At 52.7% G+C, this 17,744-nt stretch overlaps 10 protein-coding genes across 10 annotated transcripts; 5 read left to right on the top strand and 5 right to left on the bottom strand.

Moving 5' to 3' along the window:
- Nucleotides 1–831: 831 nt before the first annotated feature.
- CLAFUR5_09958 (NFX1-type zinc finger-containing protein 1) lies at nucleotides 832–5,166 on the top strand (the record flags this gene model as incomplete). The annotated part of the gene is made up of 5 exons (XM_047909106.1): nucleotides 832–955; nucleotides 1,017–1,232; nucleotides 1,295–2,896; nucleotides 2,917–2,932; nucleotides 3,075–5,166. The coding sequence occupies 5 exons, from the start codon at nucleotides 832–834 to the stop codon at nucleotides 5,164–5,166; spliced, it is 4,050 nt and encodes a 1,349-aa protein (XP_047764797.1).
- A 201-nt stretch (nucleotides 5,167–5,367) lies between these two features.
- Nucleotides 5,368–6,892, top strand: CLAFUR5_09957 (NFX1-type zinc finger-containing protein 1; the record flags this gene model as incomplete). The annotated part of the gene is made up of 3 exons (XM_047909105.1): nucleotides 5,368–5,382; nucleotides 5,430–5,781; nucleotides 5,841–6,892. The coding sequence occupies 3 exons, from the start codon at nucleotides 5,368–5,370 to the stop codon at nucleotides 6,890–6,892; spliced, it is 1,419 nt and encodes a 472-aa protein (XP_047764508.1).
- Nucleotides 6,893–7,374: 482 nt separating this feature from the next.
- Nucleotides 7,375–8,318, top strand: CLAFUR5_09956 (uncharacterized protein; the record flags this gene model as incomplete). The annotated part of the gene is made up of 3 exons (XM_047909104.1): nucleotides 7,375–7,439; nucleotides 7,498–7,899; nucleotides 7,952–8,318. The coding sequence occupies 3 exons, from the start codon at nucleotides 7,375–7,377 to the stop codon at nucleotides 8,316–8,318; spliced, it is 834 nt and encodes a 277-aa protein (XP_047764509.1).
- A 496-nt stretch (nucleotides 8,319–8,814) lies between these two features.
- On the bottom strand, nucleotides 8,815–9,236 carry CLAFUR5_20064 (uncharacterized protein; the record flags this gene model as incomplete). Its single annotated transcript, XM_059462911.1, has 3 exons — nucleotides 8,815–8,833; nucleotides 8,896–8,962; nucleotides 9,107–9,236. The coding sequence occupies 3 exons, from the start codon at nucleotides 9,234–9,236 to the stop codon at nucleotides 8,815–8,817; spliced, it is 216 nt and encodes a 71-aa protein (XP_059319054.1).
- Nucleotides 9,237–9,383: 147 nt separating this feature from the next.
- Nucleotides 9,384–9,916, top strand: CLAFUR5_09955 (Ecp54-1; the record flags this gene model as incomplete). The annotated part of the gene is made up of 2 exons (XM_047909103.1): nucleotides 9,384–9,502; nucleotides 9,553–9,916. 2 exons carry the CDS (start codon nucleotides 9,384–9,386, stop codon nucleotides 9,914–9,916), a joined length of 483 nt encoding a protein of 160 aa, XP_047764510.1.
- A 106-nt stretch (nucleotides 9,917–10,022) lies between these two features.
- CLAFUR5_09954 (uncharacterized protein) lies at nucleotides 10,023–11,669 on the bottom strand (the record flags this gene model as incomplete). Its single annotated transcript, XM_047909102.1, has 1 exon — nucleotides 10,023–11,669. One exon carries the CDS (start codon nucleotides 11,667–11,669, stop codon nucleotides 10,023–10,025), a length of 1,647 nt encoding a protein of 548 aa, XP_047764511.1.
- A 302-nt stretch (nucleotides 11,670–11,971) lies between these two features.
- CLAFUR5_09953 (uncharacterized protein) lies at nucleotides 11,972–12,962 on the bottom strand (the record flags this gene model as incomplete). The annotated part of the gene is made up of 2 exons (XM_047909101.1): nucleotides 11,972–12,007; nucleotides 12,099–12,962. The coding sequence occupies 2 exons, from the start codon at nucleotides 12,960–12,962 to the stop codon at nucleotides 11,972–11,974; spliced, it is 900 nt and encodes a 299-aa protein (XP_047764813.1).
- Nucleotides 12,963–13,354: 392 nt separating this feature from the next.
- Nucleotides 13,355–14,149, bottom strand: CLAFUR5_09952 (uncharacterized protein; the record flags this gene model as incomplete). The annotated part of the gene is made up of 1 exon (XM_047909100.1): nucleotides 13,355–14,149. The coding sequence occupies one exon, from the start codon at nucleotides 14,147–14,149 to the stop codon at nucleotides 13,355–13,357; it is 795 nt and encodes a 264-aa protein (XP_047764814.1).
- A 196-nt stretch (nucleotides 14,150–14,345) lies between these two features.
- Nucleotides 14,346–15,350, bottom strand: CLAFUR5_09951 (uncharacterized protein; the record flags this gene model as incomplete). The annotated part of the gene is made up of 1 exon (XM_047909099.1): nucleotides 14,346–15,350. The coding sequence occupies one exon, from the start codon at nucleotides 15,348–15,350 to the stop codon at nucleotides 14,346–14,348; it is 1,005 nt and encodes a 334-aa protein (XP_047764506.1).
- Nucleotides 15,351–16,322: 972 nt separating this feature from the next.
- Nucleotides 16,323–17,611, top strand: CLAFUR5_09950 (uncharacterized protein; the record flags this gene model as incomplete). Its single annotated transcript, XM_047909098.1, has 3 exons — nucleotides 16,323–16,532; nucleotides 16,575–16,667; nucleotides 16,724–17,611. 3 exons carry the CDS (start codon nucleotides 16,323–16,325, stop codon nucleotides 17,609–17,611), a joined length of 1,191 nt encoding a protein of 396 aa, XP_047764507.1.
- Between the last annotated feature and the right edge of the window lie 133 nt (nucleotides 17,612–17,744).

Here is a 17,744-nt window from a genome sequence, read left to right as displayed (position 1 = left end):
TGAACAGTTCTCACGACAATGGCACACACTGTGCTGAATGGGGCTGAGATCGACCTGTCACTGCCTCCTGCCCCATTGAGCCTACTGACCTCATGCCAAGCTTCGAGCCTCAATGCTTTGCGCAGACACCTTGTTGTTGGCCATAGCACGCAGCGGAACGAATACAGTGACTCAATCGACGCCCTGGGTCGCGACATAGGTAGGAAGTACACACCTGGCTCACGCAATAGGTACGAAGGACATGCTGGACCTCATTGAACAGCAGGAACCACAATGTCCATTCTCCGCCGCCTCTCAGTGCCCTTCCCAACATGGCAACGACAGCCCTCTCAGACAATCGAAGATGAAATACCTCCCCAGCTCAAAGACAACATCTTCCGCCCTCCCTAAAGGTTCCTCGTGCGACTAACTCATGCTCGACCAATGTTACAACTATACTCGGAGATAAGGTAAGCTCCTTCTCCAGCGATGCTGCCCAAGGGCTTTTGGACTTGCTCCCACGGATTTGAAAATATGCATACCCGCAGCCTCGAAGCACATCTTAAACGCAGCGATCCCGACGAACCGGGCCCTAAAAGTCCGTACGGACAAAGCTCAGACGCTTCTGAGCCAACCAGAAACATCAGCCACGCAGCGTAACAAGGTTATCTGTGCGACAAGCATTGAGCTATAGAGTAAGCCAGGACATGCATTCAGTATGGTATTGGCATATTGCGAATCAGCTTGTGATGGTAATTGATAAAGAGCTCTAGCTCGTGCAGGAGCTCAAATGGCCATTCATCTAAACATTCTGATCATTGTTGGGCAAACTGGAATCTTACCCACACCACGATGGCAGACTCTCGCAACTGGCACCGTGGCCGTGGCAGAGGTCGTGGCAACGGAAGAAGTCGTGGTGTATCGGGTGCAGCAGGGTGGACTCGTGGAGTCTGCCACAGCTATCAACGTGGGATGTGTAGGTCGCGCAAAATACATCTGTCTGTATCCCGTATTCTGACAATAAGCATGAAATAAAGGCACCTTTGGAGACCAGTGCAGGTTCTCTCACGACCTGAGGCCAACCAACAACGGAGACCGTATAGCAGCCAAACTTAGCAAAAGAGCCGAAGAATCCCAGGAGCAACGAGATGCGAGAAGCAGCTATAATGAGTGGAGACGGCTTCTTCGCAGACAGGCTGATCTGCTGAGCGTACACGATATGCAAAATTTCTGGACTGGAGCGCTGGACATCCGTAAGTGTTTTCCGCCCTACTCGTCGCTTCGCATCCTACTGATACTAACGATCTCGTTGCAGTGGACAGCAGCGATCGGGACTGGAAACAAAATCTGCCCAAAGACCTTGACGACAACGAAGAGTACAATGGGCACACCCACATCAGAGCTCTCATGAGCAGACGCGCACAGCCAGGACGATATGAAGAGCTTATCGAGACATCGCGTGTGTTTCTGCTCGTCATGACGCACACAGCCATGCTCAACTGTTTATCCGTCGACACATACGTCGGAAGTCTATACACTTTCATGGCTGGGCCGAATGGTAATCGAGCGGTACCATTCTTTCAGCACCTATGCGAGACCCTGGTTGCTGCTCGCATGGAAGAGCCCCGGATCGTTGACTCAAATGACATCGACGCCTCCCTCCTGGCACTTACTACTGCACTCTCTGAACTGTTGCGACGAGAGTCTCGGGTCAGGTTCAACGACAACATCGGCGACCTCATCTTCTCGCTAGAGAACGCAGCACAGCCTATGCCGGAAGACCAGTCAAAGTTCACGTCAAACATGATCATCAGGCGTGTTGGAGATTTACGTGCGTCAGTTGCTAGGGCATCGGATTTACTTACAACAGAAAGTGGTACCGAAGACGCTGGATCCACTGCTTTTCAGTCAAGTTATCCTCGAGACATAATCAAACCAGGCGACCGCCACGACAACGACAAGGCTGATATCAATGACATCAACATATTTCCTACACGAGCTGAAATCTTGAGCGAAACGCGAGAATTCCTACCATCGACCGATCCTGATCAGCTCCATTTTCTCACCAGCAAGCTTGAGAGACATATCGACACCCAGTTCCGCTTGCTTCGGCATGACACTTTTGGTGAGCTGAAGGATGCTCTAGGTAGCCTGATGAAAAGCATACTTGAGGATCCAAGTCAGGCCAGAAAACCAAACCTTCGGATCGAGCACACCCGCGTCTACAGCTATCATTCTGCCTCCGTGAGCCACCTGTTTCTCAATGCACGGAAAGGCTTCCAAGTCCGCATCTCGTTTCCGCAGGCTCAAAACGCTAGGAACACGTCACGAGAGGCAAGACAGAGGTGGTGGGAGGATTCGAGGCGTCTCGAAGAGGGCGTCTTGTTGTGCTTGATATGGATGCAAGACTCACTGATTCATAGTCTGTTCTTCACTGTGATGGAACGCAACACAGCCAAAGATGATCCGAATGGCTTAGTGCAGGACGACAAGATGGCGACTATCACAATCAAGCTCACTAAACAAGACCAGACGTCCATCGAGGCTCTGCTCGAATTGAGCCGGCAAAGGATCCGCGGCACCCTGCTTGAATATCCGAACATCCTTCCAGCGACCTTCGTTCCAGTTCTGGAGAGTCTGCAGTCTATGCAACGTCAGAGCCGACTACCTTTCCGCGAGTGGATTCTACCGGACCGTATTCCAGCAGCGGCTGACATAAGCTCGAGCATACCGCCGCCACTATATGCTCGACACACAGGCTTCTCGTTCTCTCTGGCGCCAAGCTTCAAAACCAACTCCCGCTCAGTATCACTGTCACCAACAGCCTCTACTGATGATATATCGCTTATCGACACCGTGGAAGTCGAAACTGGTTTGGACAGAGGACAATGCATCGCACTGATTGCAGCATTGTCTCGTGAGTTCGCACTAATACAGGGCCCTCCGGGTACAGGTAAGTCCTTCCTAGGCGTCAAAACTCATGCAGGTCATCCTTGGAATTAAGCAGAGGTCACACCTTGGCCCCATCGTCGTTGTGTAGGTACAAGTCATCTTCAGATACGCTAGCGCGCCATTAACGACCCTGAGACATACAGATGCTACACCAATCATGCTTTGAACCAATTCCTCGAGCACCTGCTCCAAGCCGGCATCTCGAAGATCATCCGTGTTGGTGGACGAAGTAACTCGGAGCGACTGCAGAACCATAACCTCCGCAACATAATGAAGACTGAGTCTAGGACCAAACACGAAGGATGGCAGCTAGCCACTGCGTACCAGCAGCTCAGGGAATACGAATCAAGTTCAGAACGCACTCTGAGTCAATTGCATGGCATTGGGAGTCGCCTGGAGTGGAAGTACTTCAAGCATTACCTCGCCCGCCGACACAGCCGCATCTACGTACAGTTCCGCTCAGTCGACGATGACGGCTTCGAAATGGTTGGACGGCACCCTTTCGACATCTGGGCAGATACTGGGTCAAGCAACGATCACTCTTCAGCACCGGTAACAGTCCCGGAAGTCGAGCTCCTGAGCACCCTGCGGAAAGCGGAACGAAGCGTCCAGTCACTCTCGTCTGCGGAGAGATGCTTACTTATTAATCAATGGGTCCAAGAGCTTCGCCAGGACGCCGCCGAAAACTTCTTCGAGACCATTAAAGATGCCGAGGATGCTCATCGCAAGATCGCGAGCGTGCACGAGGAAGTCAACCGGCGGTTACTACAGGGTGCAGATGTCATCGGCATCACTACATCCGGCCTCGCAAAGAACCTTTCGACCCTGCAGCACGTACGATCAAAAGTTGTGCTTTGCGAAGAAGCTGGCGAGATCATGGAGCCCCATATATTGTGTGCACTCCTTCCTAACGTTGAGCACTTCATCCAGATCGGCGACCATCAACAGCTGAGGCCGTCGATCAACAACTTCCGTGACTTATCTCTTGAGAGCTCTCCGGGCCAACTCTATCAGCTTGATCGCAGCCAATTCGAACGACTCTCTATTGGTCAGCCTGGTCGGCCACCCTTGCCTGTGGCCCAATTGAACGTTCAGAGACGCATGCGTCCGGAGATCTCTGAGCTGATTCGAGAGTCAATGTACAGCAAATTGGTTGACCATCACAGCACGACTCAATTACCAGATGTCATCGGCATGCGTCACAATGTGTTCTGGCTTGACCACGAGAACCTCGAAGAGGGCAACCCAGGAGAGGTACATCACAAGAAGTCGAAAAGTACCGACTGGGAGGTTGGGATGGTGCACGCTCTGGTGCGCCATGTAGTGCGCCAGGGTGTTTACGGGAGTAGGGAGATAGCTGTATTGACGCCATACACCGGTCAATTACAGAAGCTTCGGGCAGCGATGCGGAACGATTTCGAGATTGTTGTCAGCGATCGAGACCAAGACGCCTTGATCAAAGACGGATTTAGCACAGAAGAGCCTGCTCAGGACAACACGATTCAAGAGGTGCAAGTGAAGAGAAAGCCGCTCGAGAAGAAGAAGCTGAGCGATCTCTTGCGCGTTGCCACCGTCGACAACTTCCAAGGCGAAGAAGCCAAGATCATCATCATTTCGCTGGTCAGAAGCAATAAAGACCGCAAAGTTGGTTTCTTGAGGACAGAGAATCGGATAAACGTGCTCCTCAGCCGTGCTCAGCATGGTATGTACATTGTTGGCAACACTGACACATACTCGAACATTCCGATGTGGCAGAAGATCATCAACTTGCTGCGCGCCAAAGACCATGTCGGTCGGTCCTTGGAGCTACGGAGCCCTCGGCACGAGGATACTCGAATTCATGTTCAGCAGCCGGACGACTTCGCGAATTTCAGCCCGGAGGGTGGGTGTCGCGAGGCCTGTATGGATCGTCTTCCAGATTGCGGACACGGATGCCAAGCGAGATGCCACTCCCGTGCTATGCACGAGGTCTTCAAATGCGAACAACCATGTCAGCGGCAGCACCCAACTTGCGGCCATGCCTGCCAAAAGCCTACCTGTGGAGAAGCTTGCGGAAGGTGTGAGATTGTTCTGAACAGCGTCGCATTGCCATGCGGCCACTTCAAGGACAACGTCCACTGCTATCGAACGCAGAATCTTCAAGCCATCCGGTGTGAGGCGATCGTCAGCAAGACGGTGCCTAGCTGCGGTCATACGGTCAACGTGCAGTGCTCCCAGGAGCTTGACGACAGATAGCGTTGTCCAACTTCTTGCGAAGTAACTCTGACTTGCGGTCATGCCTGCCCTGGAACATGTTACAGGTGCACGACGAAGGACCAGGACGACAATCGCACTTTGGTACATGTCAAGTGTAATAAAGTATGTGGCCGCTCGTTCGGCACATGCAATCATGCCTGCTCCCAGGAATGCCACGATGGCACAGATTGCGACTTATGCATGAAGTATTGCGAGGTAACTATCCCATACCTCCCATGCATCATCTTTCTGACACTCTTTAGGTGGCATGTAAACACTCTCGATGCGATCTGAGATGCCACGAAGCATGTGCACCACGTATCGAGCCATGTACATGGTCTTGTCCGCACGAAGGACAATGCACACTGCCATGCTCAGCACCCTGTAACCGTTTACCATGCGATCAACGCTGCACCGAGATGCTTCCTTGCGGCCACCAGTGCCCTGGACTTTGTGGAGAGGCGTGTCTTCCAGAACATTGCGCAGCATGTGGGATGAAGCTAGAGGAGCAAGTTGACATGATCGAGTTCAAGGATTATGGAGAGATCGACCTAGATGAGACTCCGGTGGTTGCTCTCGCTTGTGGTCATTTCTTCACTGCCGAGACACTAGATGGTATGATCGGAGTTCTCGTGGTGACATCGCTCCCAGCTAACTCAATGCTCACTTTCTAGGCATGGTCGCACTGAACAGTGTCTACACGATGGACACTAAGACTGGTAAGTCCGATGGTCTACAAGAGATATCTTCAACACTGGCTCCCGCTGTCCCGAAATGTCCGCATTGCAACAAACCGATTCGGCAATACGCAACTCAGAGGTACAACCGATTGATCAATAGCGCCGTCATTGACGAAATGACAAAGCGTTTCATCGCGACAGGACAGACTGAGTTGCACGGAGCGGAAGCAGCATTCTTGAAAGCCGCACAGAGACTGGAGGAAACTCGCTCCGAGTTCACCAAAACCTTTTCCCAAACGAATTCGATTGCGGCCCGCTCACTCATCATGGCAGCACTCCGATCGCGATACAAACAGGCGGCTCAAGTCAAGTACTCCGTGTCGCAACTTCAGCACCGAGCAGCGGAGCGTCATCAACCTGCGCACAAATTACATGAAGCCACAGTATATGCCCTGCAAAAGCATGAGCCCATCGAAGAAAGGATGGCGCGTGTCGGATTCGAGCAAGTCACGATCAGCGGCGAGCGCGATCATCGCATCACGTTGGGGGCAAAGATGTTGAAGATCAAAATCGACTGCATCATCACGGAAGACAAGCTAGGTGTCTTGTCTGCGACCAAAGCAGAGTGCAGAGAGTCAGCGACTTCTTTGATCTTCCCAGATGGCTCTCTCCAAGGCTCCACTAAGCTTGTTCTCAAAAAATGCCGGGAGTTCATTAAGGACTGTACCAATAGGGCTTTGCCTAGACTTGTGGTCGAGGCTTCTCTCTACTTTGCGCGAATCGCTCGTATCTGGCAGACGATCGGATCCGAGCAACGCGAGCTTGCCTCCAAGTACCACGCAAAGGCAAAGAAGCTACTCACAGAGGCTAAGGTCTTGTGTGGAAAAGGCTTTCGTGATGCAGACACGTTGTCTGTAGCTGTCGATAAAAGCCTTAAGCTGTTACGAAGAGAGTGGTACGAGGAAGTCTCAAGCGCAGAGCTAGAGGCGATTAAGAAGGCGATGGTCGGTAGACTAGGAGGTATCGCGACGCATTCAGGACACTAGTATCAGTGTGCTAATGGTCACCCTGTAAGTCCACACTCCCACATCACTAGGTATCTGCTAATTAGTACGTCATAGTTTGCCATTGGAGAGTGTGGTATGCCCATGCAGCTCGCACGATGCCCGGAGTGTGGTGCCCGAATAGGTGGCCAGAGTCATCAGGCGGTGGAGGGTGTGACTCGTGCAACAGACATGGAGCGATAGAGAAGTGATACAGAAAACTGTCACAGGGCGTCGTCCAAAGAGCTGTAGGGTTCGAGAAGGGGTCAGAGGTGTATAGTCGGTGCTATCTAGCAAAAGCTTAGCCCTTCTACATTCACCTATCGCGCGTGAATGAAACCCACGTCCGTGCTCCGAGAAAGTGGAGTTCGACGACACGTTTGCTGCAGTCTTTTTACGCCAATAAAAGTAGCATCCACTATCCCGAGAACATCGACAACCGACCACCAACAACACAACTGTAACAATCCTCGGCGGTCCAGACAATGTCAACATTTCCACTCCAAGTCAAGCTTACGGGGAGGTCTTCCAAACCGCCAACGCGAGGAGGGTATGTGTCGTCTGTAACGTTGTGTGGATAGGAGGCTATGGACACTAACTTGTATCAGTCACTCACCCACGACACGACCTTCCTACGACTACCGACGCGCAGGATCACCGCAATCCAGCCTTCTCGAGAGGCTCAGGGATATCGACAGTGAGTCTCTGGACCAGAGCCCTACCAATCCTTCCGTCATACGGAGCATACTCGAATGCACCTATGAGATCGTAAGGTGGACATTCATCACACTTGACAACAGCGTCATAGATGTGCCAGAGAGCGCAGTCAAGAAGGGGGTAATTGCTCTCGAAAGACATCTCGCAAGGCTTCCAGTGGACAGTCTGACGCGGAAGGAGAATCAACAGGTCCATGCCATCCTGACCTTCGTTCAAGCCGTCGAGGACTACGACTCTATAAATCGGGAGGTCCTGCCTCGAGTTCACACTGAGGACATCGACCGTAGAAACTGGTAAGGAAGTGTATTGTGAAAGCGACTTGCGCAAACCACTAACTGCTGTCAGCGAGGTCACCCTTGAAGTACACAAAGCCTTCGTCAACGCCGAACTTGAAATCTACGGACAACTCTCGCAGAACGCCAGACCGCGTCTTATGCGGAACGCTCTCTCCTGTATTGTGGCAGGATCCCTGTACAAGATCAAAAAGCCGTACAAATCACGCGTTGCAGTAGCTGATGCCCTCGCTGCGATTTCTGGAGCTGAGCTGGCTGAGTACAGAAGCTTAAAGAAGCGTCTCTTGAATCAGCTACGCTCGACAAAGAGCAGAAGTAAGAGAAAGAAGGTTGGGCTCCGCTTCATCGCGAAGAAGGTTCCGATGCTGGAGGGTGGAGACTTGGAGCCTGAGGAAGAGATGGCGACTGGGATTATGTGAAACTGAATACATCTCATGCGGGATCAACACTTCGCATGCTTTTCAGTAAGGCAGACCAGATGAGACGCACAGTACTGATTCTGATCACCTGATGTCGCAGCTGTGTGACATACGAGCTTGACTGCATGCCACCCCGACTGCTGATCATTACCGCCCAGGCTACGAAACACAGCCAGGGTGTCAAACATCAGGTCATGCCACGGCCTTGGCGTACCTGTCAGAAACTTTGCTTAGATGCTGCATAATACTCTATCGTTGAAGGGGGGGGGGCAGCCTCGATTGACTTGCCGTCCTATGCCCAGTGCCGTCACGCTTGCTGACTTGGCTGACAGAACTTTATCCTATCCTACACGTCGATCAATTCGATCCTTGAAGACTTTCGAGTTGACAGGATCATAAGCTCATGGGCCTGCGATGGGAGGTCTTGAGCACGCGACATAGGATGTACGAGAACAGAAAGACTTGTTCATCTCACTGGATGCCTAGGAAGTCCTCGCTATATAACTTCTGGCAAGGTGATCCCGAATCATTTTTACGAGACTCAGACCTTGTGGTCTGGACGCTGATTTCTGAACAGATCAAATCGATCTCTGCACGTCCGCGAAGTGCTGTTTCAGCTCCAGGCTTTCCAGTCCCGCAGACAGGTAGGCAAGACGAGTCACAGAATACCAACATGTGATCAGATCTGGTTCTTCAGTATCATGCCTTTGGAGTTTCAAAACATGTGATAGGCCATGCTCGATCAGCTCTCGTCCAGTGGAAGCCGAGACTCATGTTTGTGAATGTAGTAGTCTCATGTGATCGATGTTCGCCCCGGAACACATTGCATGAGGGAGGCCCTAGAGCCTGAAACGTGTCTGGAAACAGCGCCAAGGACACGAGGCACACAAGCAGCATGCCACGAGCAGTAGCGTCCATGCGTTGGTCTTGTATAAAGGCTTGATTGCTGAAGGTAAACGAACGCTCCTCCGTCCTCAAGTAGCACCACATTCACTTACATCTTAAGCCAACCCCACATCACGAAAGACAACACCATCTTGATCCTCCAACCATTTCTCCATCAAAATGCACTCAGCCCTCCTCATCAGCCTCGCCCTCGCCTTCACCGGCACCCAAGCCACCCTAAAACCCTGCGTCAACAACGCCGTCGGCGGCATAGACCCCTCCGACATCCCCTCAGACTGGTCTCCATCCTCCCCACCACTTCCTCTCGATCAGCACTGACATTGTCCAGCCAACCCTGCAAATCCTCCCCCGACATCCAAGCCGCCGAGTGCGCCTGGAACACGCGCTGCCACTCCAAAGACGGGACCCAGACATTCGCAATCTTCTACCGCGATACGTCGAAGCAGAACCGTCTCAATGTGCCTCTAGGGCTCTGCGTGGCGTACTCTGATGCTTGTAATTTTCAGCCTACGGTCGATGATTTGTCGGATGATTCGAGGGATTTGCAGACGTTTTTCTGGTATGAGCAGAGTGGAGGGGAGGATGGACAGGGGACGGATTGTATGAGGGATTTTAAGAGTGGGCAGTGTAAGTGTGAGAATAGTGATGGGAGTTCGATTGTGGGGGGTGTGCCGTTTGTTGATTGTTTCTGAGGGAGGCAATCGAGGGTGTGGCGTTGGAGGTTGGGGAATTTTACGATGGAAGCGAGAGATGAGGTTGTGACATAGTGTCAGCGATGCGCGCTGTTCACCAGTCTTACTATGCAATCCTCCTACTCAACTTCCTATTCTCCCTCTGTCTCAAAATCTTCTTCTCCTCCCTCCGTCTCTTCTTCCACGCCCGGTTCAGATCGCCTCGATTCTCATAGAACCACTTCCTGAACTCGCTCTCCTCCCTCTTGCCCTCGGCTTTTTCGTTCTCAGCCACGGCATCAAGCGTGACATCGCCTTCCGCATCCTCCATCTCCGCATCAGAGGCATCTTCTGTCGCGAAGAAGAAATCGAAGACCTTCCCGATCGCAGCGGTGTCAGGCGTGGGCGCGGCGGAGCGTGTGCTGCGCCACTCGAGGTCTTCTTTTGTGCGTGGTGTTTGTGGGATCAGTGTTTCGGTCATGACGTCGTCTTCGTCTGCTGGGTCGCTGCTGAAGAAGTTGAAGGATGTGTCAATAGGGGTTGGCTTTTGGGGCTTGGGAGTGGGTTCTTGTTGAGGCGTTGATCGTCGCTTGAAGGAGGCTGCGAATGCTACTGCTTCTGCTGAAGGTATCGCTCCATCAATGGGTATGGAGTTCTGAAGTTCACGCTCGACTGATGTGTTGGTGGCGGTGTTGCTCTTAGCTTCGTTGAGTTGGCGGTCCACACGTTCATCTTCGTCCTCTTCTTCTTCTTCTGAATCTGAACTTTCCGAAGCGCTGTCCGATGACACAGAGCTTTCTGAGGAGACGTCAGTTCCGGAGTCGGAAGACGAGCTTGCTTCTTCGGGTTCTGGTGATAGGGCCTTTTTCGCTTTCTTCGACTTTGGCGGCTCTGGGAGGGCAGGCTGTTCGTCTACATCGGACTCGCCCTCGGGATCAGACGCTGCGGCACCAACTTCAGCATCGATTCCAGTCTCCACAAGGACCTCTGCTTCGGGACCAGGCTCAGTCTCTGCCACCTCCTCCACTTTCTTACTTCGCTTGTTTTTCTTCTTGGCCTCCGGTTCTGCCTCAATCACGTCTCCGCTGTCGTCAACCCAACCAGTACCTTCTTCATACCTCGTAGCCGTCTTGTTACCCCTCCCAGATATGTAGCCTAGCTTCAGATTCTTCGCAAACTCCTTCACCACAGCCTCTTTCCCAGGCTTGCTTTTCTTCTTCTTGTCGGCATCATCCTTCTTTTCTTGCGCCTTGCTTTTCTTAGAATCTTTCTCCTCTGACACTTTGTTCGGCGGCACAACAGTCTTGAAGCGTAACTTCTTGCCCTCTATACTGTCCTTCTCACCATCCTCCTTCGGCTTCTTAGCCTTGGTGTCTTCTGCCCATCCTCGCTTGATGTGCCGATCTTCTGCAAGCTGATGTCCCGGCAACACTCCTTCCTCCCGTTTCCGCTTCTCCTTCTTGGCTTTCTTGCGCGCCTTTGCATCGTCCTCGTCCACGTCTTCTGTCGGTGCCACTTTGCGCTTCTTCTCCGGCTTTGCTTCTTCGATCTTCACCTTTGCGCCCTTCAACGTAGTGCCATTTAGCTTCTTCTTCAGCTTCTGCGCCTCCATCACCGGCAGTTCCACGTAGCCGAACCCGCGCTCGGGAAAAGTTTCAATCGTGTGAAATGATATGTTCGAAGCTTGCGGCTGGAGTGAGGCCGGGATGTATCGTTCCAGTAAGGATGGGTTGAAGGGGGTGATGTGGAGGCGCACACGGTCGTTGTCGGCCATTTCCCTCTGCGCGGATCGTAATGCATTCAGTACATCGTCGTTGCACTGCACTTTCTGCTGTTAGTTGAGGGTCGAGATTTCGGGTAAGATAAGCTCAACATCCCTGCAAATACGTGGTCCGTGCGTGACAAGACCCTCCTGATAGACGACACAACAGGGAAGCAGCGAGGAGAGTACCAAATACAACTTCAGCAATGAACTTGGTTTATTCTAATCAAGACTTCGGAATCATGGCCTACCGCCTCTGTCGTTCTACCGACTTGCGACGTTGCAGTTTTCCGCTACAACTGTCGGATGACTGGCTACTTGCTACCACTAAAAGCACCCGATGCCTCGTGCTACACGCAACATGCTATGCTTACGGCGGCAAAATAACACCGCCCTTCACGCAAATCCGTCCCATCTCCCACGAAGATGCGGATCACATACCCGTATCTGCCTTGATACCGCAAAGGCAATCTCATCGAGCTTTTCCTTCCGCGTCATATGGCCAGCACCAATACCATCCAACACTCCCTGAAACGACCCAAATGGCTCGTCAATCCTCCTCATCGTCCCATCCCCCATCTCCTCATAATTGACATACCGCTGCTGAAGCTCATACTCAACCTTCAAGATCGGCTGCCGCACCACTCTCTGCAGGGGCGCATCTCGCGATTCCGGGTGGTACTCCTCCCCCAGCATATGCTTAATCTCAAAGGGCCTGGTCCGGAAATGTATCACCCTAATATTCCTGGCCTGATCCTCACCCCTAAACTTCGCGAGGAAGTCCACCCAAGGATCGAATTTGATCCCCTCAAAAACGACCTTCCACGGTTCTTTCACGAGCGGGAATTCCATAACCCACATGAACGCTATTTCGCTGCACCAGTAGCCGAAGTACTCCTGGGAAATCTGAGGGTGTAGAGAGGCGAAGGGGCTAATCTGGCGGGTGTAGTAGCTGGGAATGACTCGGATGTGGATCCAGGCCCAGGGCTTGGGAGCTGCTTCGTGGAAGATTCTGTTCCTGATCTCGGGGGGAAGGGAGAGGAAGGCGTGTATGAAGTTTAGTTTCGGCTTGGGGGTAGGAGGCCTTCCTCTTCCGAAGATTGACTCATGTTCGGGCCTGTACGTACCAGGTTGGCCGGGGTTGCTTAGGCCTGGAAAATATTGATGATTGTCTATTGAACGGCGTGTGGCAGTCGTCTCCGGGACATACTCAAATCCTGAGGCTCGCTGTGTGGCGGTCGTCTCCGGGATGTACCTAAAGGTCGAGGCTGGCTTGGTGACTCGACCGCTGGTGACTTTGTCCATAGTGCAGTACAAGTGGAGGGTAGTGGTGTGAGGGCTTGCTATCGAAGTTTCTCAAAATGGCCGTGGCAGTGTCCGTTGTATGGGTTCTACTGCGATGCTGTAACTTTGGCGGTTGGATGGCAGATGAGTAGCGTATTTGCGAAAAGATTGGTGAAAATATATGGCCATAATGTCGCCAGCAGGTGTCCTCAACCTTCATGTTGCCAGTGAGCACAATCGAAACAGGCGACCTACCACAAGTGCTCCAACTGTGCGCACCTGGCCGACTCTGTCCTCAGTGGAAGCGTGTGGAAATCTGGACAGCATCATGTCTAATCGTATCTAATTCTGGCTGTCGTGTCTAATCGTATCTAGTCCTCACTGTCGTAACGCGACCAGGTGAACTCCGCTGCTCAATAAAACATACGAACCCGCCCAACCACCGCCATCGCAACTCTATTCAACATCTCCTTCCTCTGCTCCCCACTATCCGCAACACCATCAAGTTCCTGCTGAAGTCCATCAAAAGGCTGCTCTTCCCTCAGCCTCTCGTGGCCACATCTTTGTTGCACAGTAAATTCAACGCGAAACTTCTCGCCGACACGTTTCGGAACGGAGATCGTGACCTTCACCTCAAAAAACTCCAAACGGAAACGGACGGACTCGATATCTCCAGCCTGCACGTCGTCGAATTGCTTGATCCACTTGTGCCAGGGTTCGAAGTCTACGTCGTCGATATCGTGGGGGACGTTGTGAGGCTCTGCGCCACGCTTCGGTTGAGAGTGAAGACCTATGATCCACATGAAGGTGACGTTAGGACACCAGTAGCCGCGGTATTCGCTGGCGATGGTCGGATGGAACTGCGCGAAAGCGCCACCGCCATGGTCGTGTTGGAAGCGCTCGATGTCGAAGCGGGTGATGTCGACATAGCCCCAGGGCCGAGGAGCTAGATTCTCGTAAATCAGGTTCCTGATCTCGCCGGGAAAGGTGTAGAGGAAGGTGTGGAGGAAGTTTGGTCTTGGATCCTCTTGTATGCGTTCGCGTTGCTCTTCTTGAGCTGAGCTGCCGGGATTCTCCTTGCTGTGCTTTGACATGGATCGTGTAGTGCGGGTTGTAACCTGGCCGTCAGAGACAGTATTCCTGATGCCATCTGTGGTGCGGGCATTGGTTGCGAGGGCCATGGCCTGAGAATCTTGGGGGCTAGTCATGGCCGTGCAAGTTGACACGTATGTGGAATTTTTACTGTGTGCTCGGAGGCTGAGTCGATTGTAGAATGCCATTCCTGTGTGAGAATTGCGAAGATATTTATCTGAACCGGATGTCCTCAAGACACTGTCCTCGGATTGCCGATTCGAAACATCTGGCCAACCAGAGATTGATCAGTACTGATACGGCCTATTCGTCCTAGCCAAACCTCGCTTTGGCGATCGCCTTGAGATTTGCCATCGTCTTCTCCTCCTTCTCACGCTGTATCTGCAACCTCTCCGCCCTCTCGGCAGCCCTTGCTCGCAGCGCCTCTTCCTTCCTGATCTCACGTTCGCCCTTCTTCCTCTCCATCTCCTGCCGTCTCTTCTTGTAGCCTTCCGCTCCATCGTCGCCTCCACCCATAAGATCGTTGTCATTGACCTCAACATCCCCACCGTCTTTAGCTTCGCGGAACTGGTTGAGTGCAGACGTAGTCTCGCTCTTCTTCTCGAGCTTCCTCTCGCGCGAGCCGGGGTCTGCTCGTGGTGCAAGCTCTTCGATGCGCTCTTTCTGCTCGTTGCGATCTGTTTTGCGTTGGTAGCGGAGGTCCTGGAGCCTGGCGTGATCTTCCTCTTCAGCCAGCTCTTGCCGATATTGGAGGTCTTGTAGAGACGCGGATGGTGCTCCATATCTTGTGCTCTCCTTGCCGGGAGGTGCTGGGCCAAAGTCATCGTCGTCCTCATCGTCGGGCTCCTCCTCTTCGCGTGCTTCGGCATTGCTCGGTAGCAACTGGTTTCCCGGCACTGCCCTACCTTTTGAGCTAGTCGGTGGCCTCGACCGCCATCTCTCGTCGACCCGTGACTTCATATCAGGGTCGTACCAGCCCTCTGCGAGTTCACCCCGATTCCACTTCCCCAAGAAACGCTTCCATCTTCCTTTGATTTCCCGCTCCTCAAGGTCGTCGATGTTGAGATTCTTCTGTACATCTAAATACTCGGCTAACAGCGGCTTGTACTGCTCAAAATCGTCCCGGTGCAGCGACCTCGCACCAAATGCCAACACAGGTTTTGCTTCGCTACGATCTTTGCGATCGCGGTGATGGCGGTGATGTCTGCGGTGCGGTGAGCGCGACCGTTGTCTCTTCACTCCATCGTGTGGGTGGTCTCGATACGGTGAGCGCGAGCGCTTTCTGTCGTGTCTACTGCCGTTGGTTGAGGAATCCATGTTGGTGGTGTCGTGGGATGGAAGTTGGAGGACAGCGGAAAGATGCCGCGAGCGACACAACGACAGCGACATCACAACTCGGACTCTACCTTCGTTCTCACCCACTTAGCATCATTCACTTACTCTGCCACCAGCCTTGTACCTGACCGCAAGCGCACTCTGCCAGCAGGATAGTTCCCTCTGACCATGATCATCACTATCCCATAACGGATATCGTGGTTTGGCGCTGAAGGCCCCACAAAAGACTGCTTGATGTCCTCACTCAAAGACGACATGTTCAACTATTCATTGATGAGAGGCCACTGCTCGGCCACTGTCCTCGCCCGACGAGATCACAATGCCCGGCGATTGTTGCTGCACAGCCTATGACTTGGCATATCCTCCATGGAGCCCGGAAACTCATTCACTCCGGGACTACCGGCTGCAGCCCTAACCGCAGCAGCAGGGCCCCCTCACCTTAGCCGTCTAAGAGCACATATGTTGCAGGGCATTCATCAAAGCCATGTCCCTGCCGGAGCAGTATTTACTAAGACCCTTCACCCTGATAGCAAGTCTCAGATCATTTGCAAGTGCTCAAGACACATGCCGTAGCCACAGCCGATGCTGAACACCACGTTTGACCTCACGTACCTCTTGCGGCGCAGCTTGATGCTATAGAGAGCGCTTGAAGCAGTGCTTTGAACTTGCTGGATTACAAAGACTTCCAGCGACGCGAACTTGCTGGGTCATATTCCATTTCAGCATCACTACTGTCATCCCTTCACGGACCCTATCCTCTTGTTCCATATTCATCATGAAAAACTCCCAGCCCCCTCCCTTCAAAATCATAATCGTCGGCGCAGGTCTTTCAGGAACCCTACTCGCCAATGGCCTCTCAATTCCCATATCGACTTTACCCTCTACGAGCGCGACTGAGCAGACACCAAGCGTGAGGGCTATCGGATCAGGCTCGGTGGTCCATCGCTGGAAGGCATGAGAGCATGTCTCAAGAAGTCTGACCTGGAACGGATAGTCTCCAGGTTCGGGAGAGCAGCTGGACGCAAAGCTGTGGCGCCGAATCTGTTTGACAGGGACTTCAGACCACCGATTGACCTCAGTCTGTTCAAGGCGTACAACAAGAGTGCTGCGATCAGTCATGTGTTACTGAGAGACGAGATGATGAAGCAGATTCCTGAAGAGAATGTGATGCACTAGAAAAAGTTTGAAAGAGTAGAAATTGTGCAGCGGTATGGACGCGAGAGAGTTAAAGTGTACTTCGAAGGAGGGTACGAAGACGAGGCGGACGTGGTCGTCGGAGCCGATGGCAACCATTCGAAGGTGCGACCTAATTTTCGTGATAATCCTCATTCAATCCATACTCACAAACATCCCAGATCAACCGACAACTCGGCCTAAACAACATCGCACCCCTCGCCACCCACCACCCCTTCATCTCCAAAGCCGATGTCTCCGTCAACGACCTACGAAACCTACCACCAAAATTCCTAGATGGCCCCAATCTCGCCTTCATCAACGACCTGAGCTTCTACTTTGCCACATACCTCCCCGACATGGACGCCTCCTCCGCCGATCTTAAGACAGGCTCCTGTATGTTTGGTATCTATGTGCCGGTGCATCTCGTCCCAGGTGAACCGTCTACCCTCTCAGCAGCTGAGAAACTGGATGTTCTGCGCCTCTGTATACGAGACTGGGCTCCTCAGTACCATCAGATGCTCGATATGATTTCTGACACAGACCCTTACGATTATACTGCACACGTCTCGCAACGGCCGCCCGTCGACTGGCGAGCCAAAGCTCGGAAGACAGATCCGACGGACGCCGTGAAAGGACACCCACGGATTTGGCTGATGGGTGACGCAATCCATGCCATGCTGCCGTACCGCGGCCAGGGGGGGAACCAGTCTATGCTGGATGCTGCGAAGATGTTGCCCTACCTCCAAGAGCTTGCTCGCGGCTCTTCGGATGCTCCAGTCAAGCAAGCACAAGAATTCTACGAGGCTGAAATGATGGAACGGACATTTGCCTGGGTCGAGAAGAGTGGAGGGAGGAACATCATGCCCTTCGATTCGGCGAAGTGGTGGACATGGTGGGGCTTTGCAGCGTTCAGGCCCGTCTGGAGTGTGTATTGCGGTGTGTATGAGTTGGGGCTGAGGATGGGGCTGATCGGGCGAGAGGGATTTGTTGATGATGCGCCAGAGTTGAAGTACTATGATGCAGCGAGTGTACAGCTTGAGCATCGAGATTCCACAACGCTCGCCTAGAAGCACGATGTATCGAAAGCGTACAGTTGGAATTCATCCCTTAAACTTCCAGCTGTTCAGTAGCTGTGCCCAGGCAATGTCACATGCGTCTCCTATCTGATGACTGATCAATGCAATCTTCAAATCCTTGCCC

The sequence above is a fragment of the Fulvia fulva genome, chromosome 7 (genome assembly GCF_020509005.1).
Source record: "Fulvia fulva chromosome 7, complete sequence".
NCBI lineage: Eukaryota > Fungi > Ascomycota > Dothideomycetes > Mycosphaerellales > Mycosphaerellaceae > Fulvia > Fulvia fulva.
Note: the sequence above shows the minus strand (reverse complement) of the source record. Positions and strands in the feature narration are given on the sequence as shown.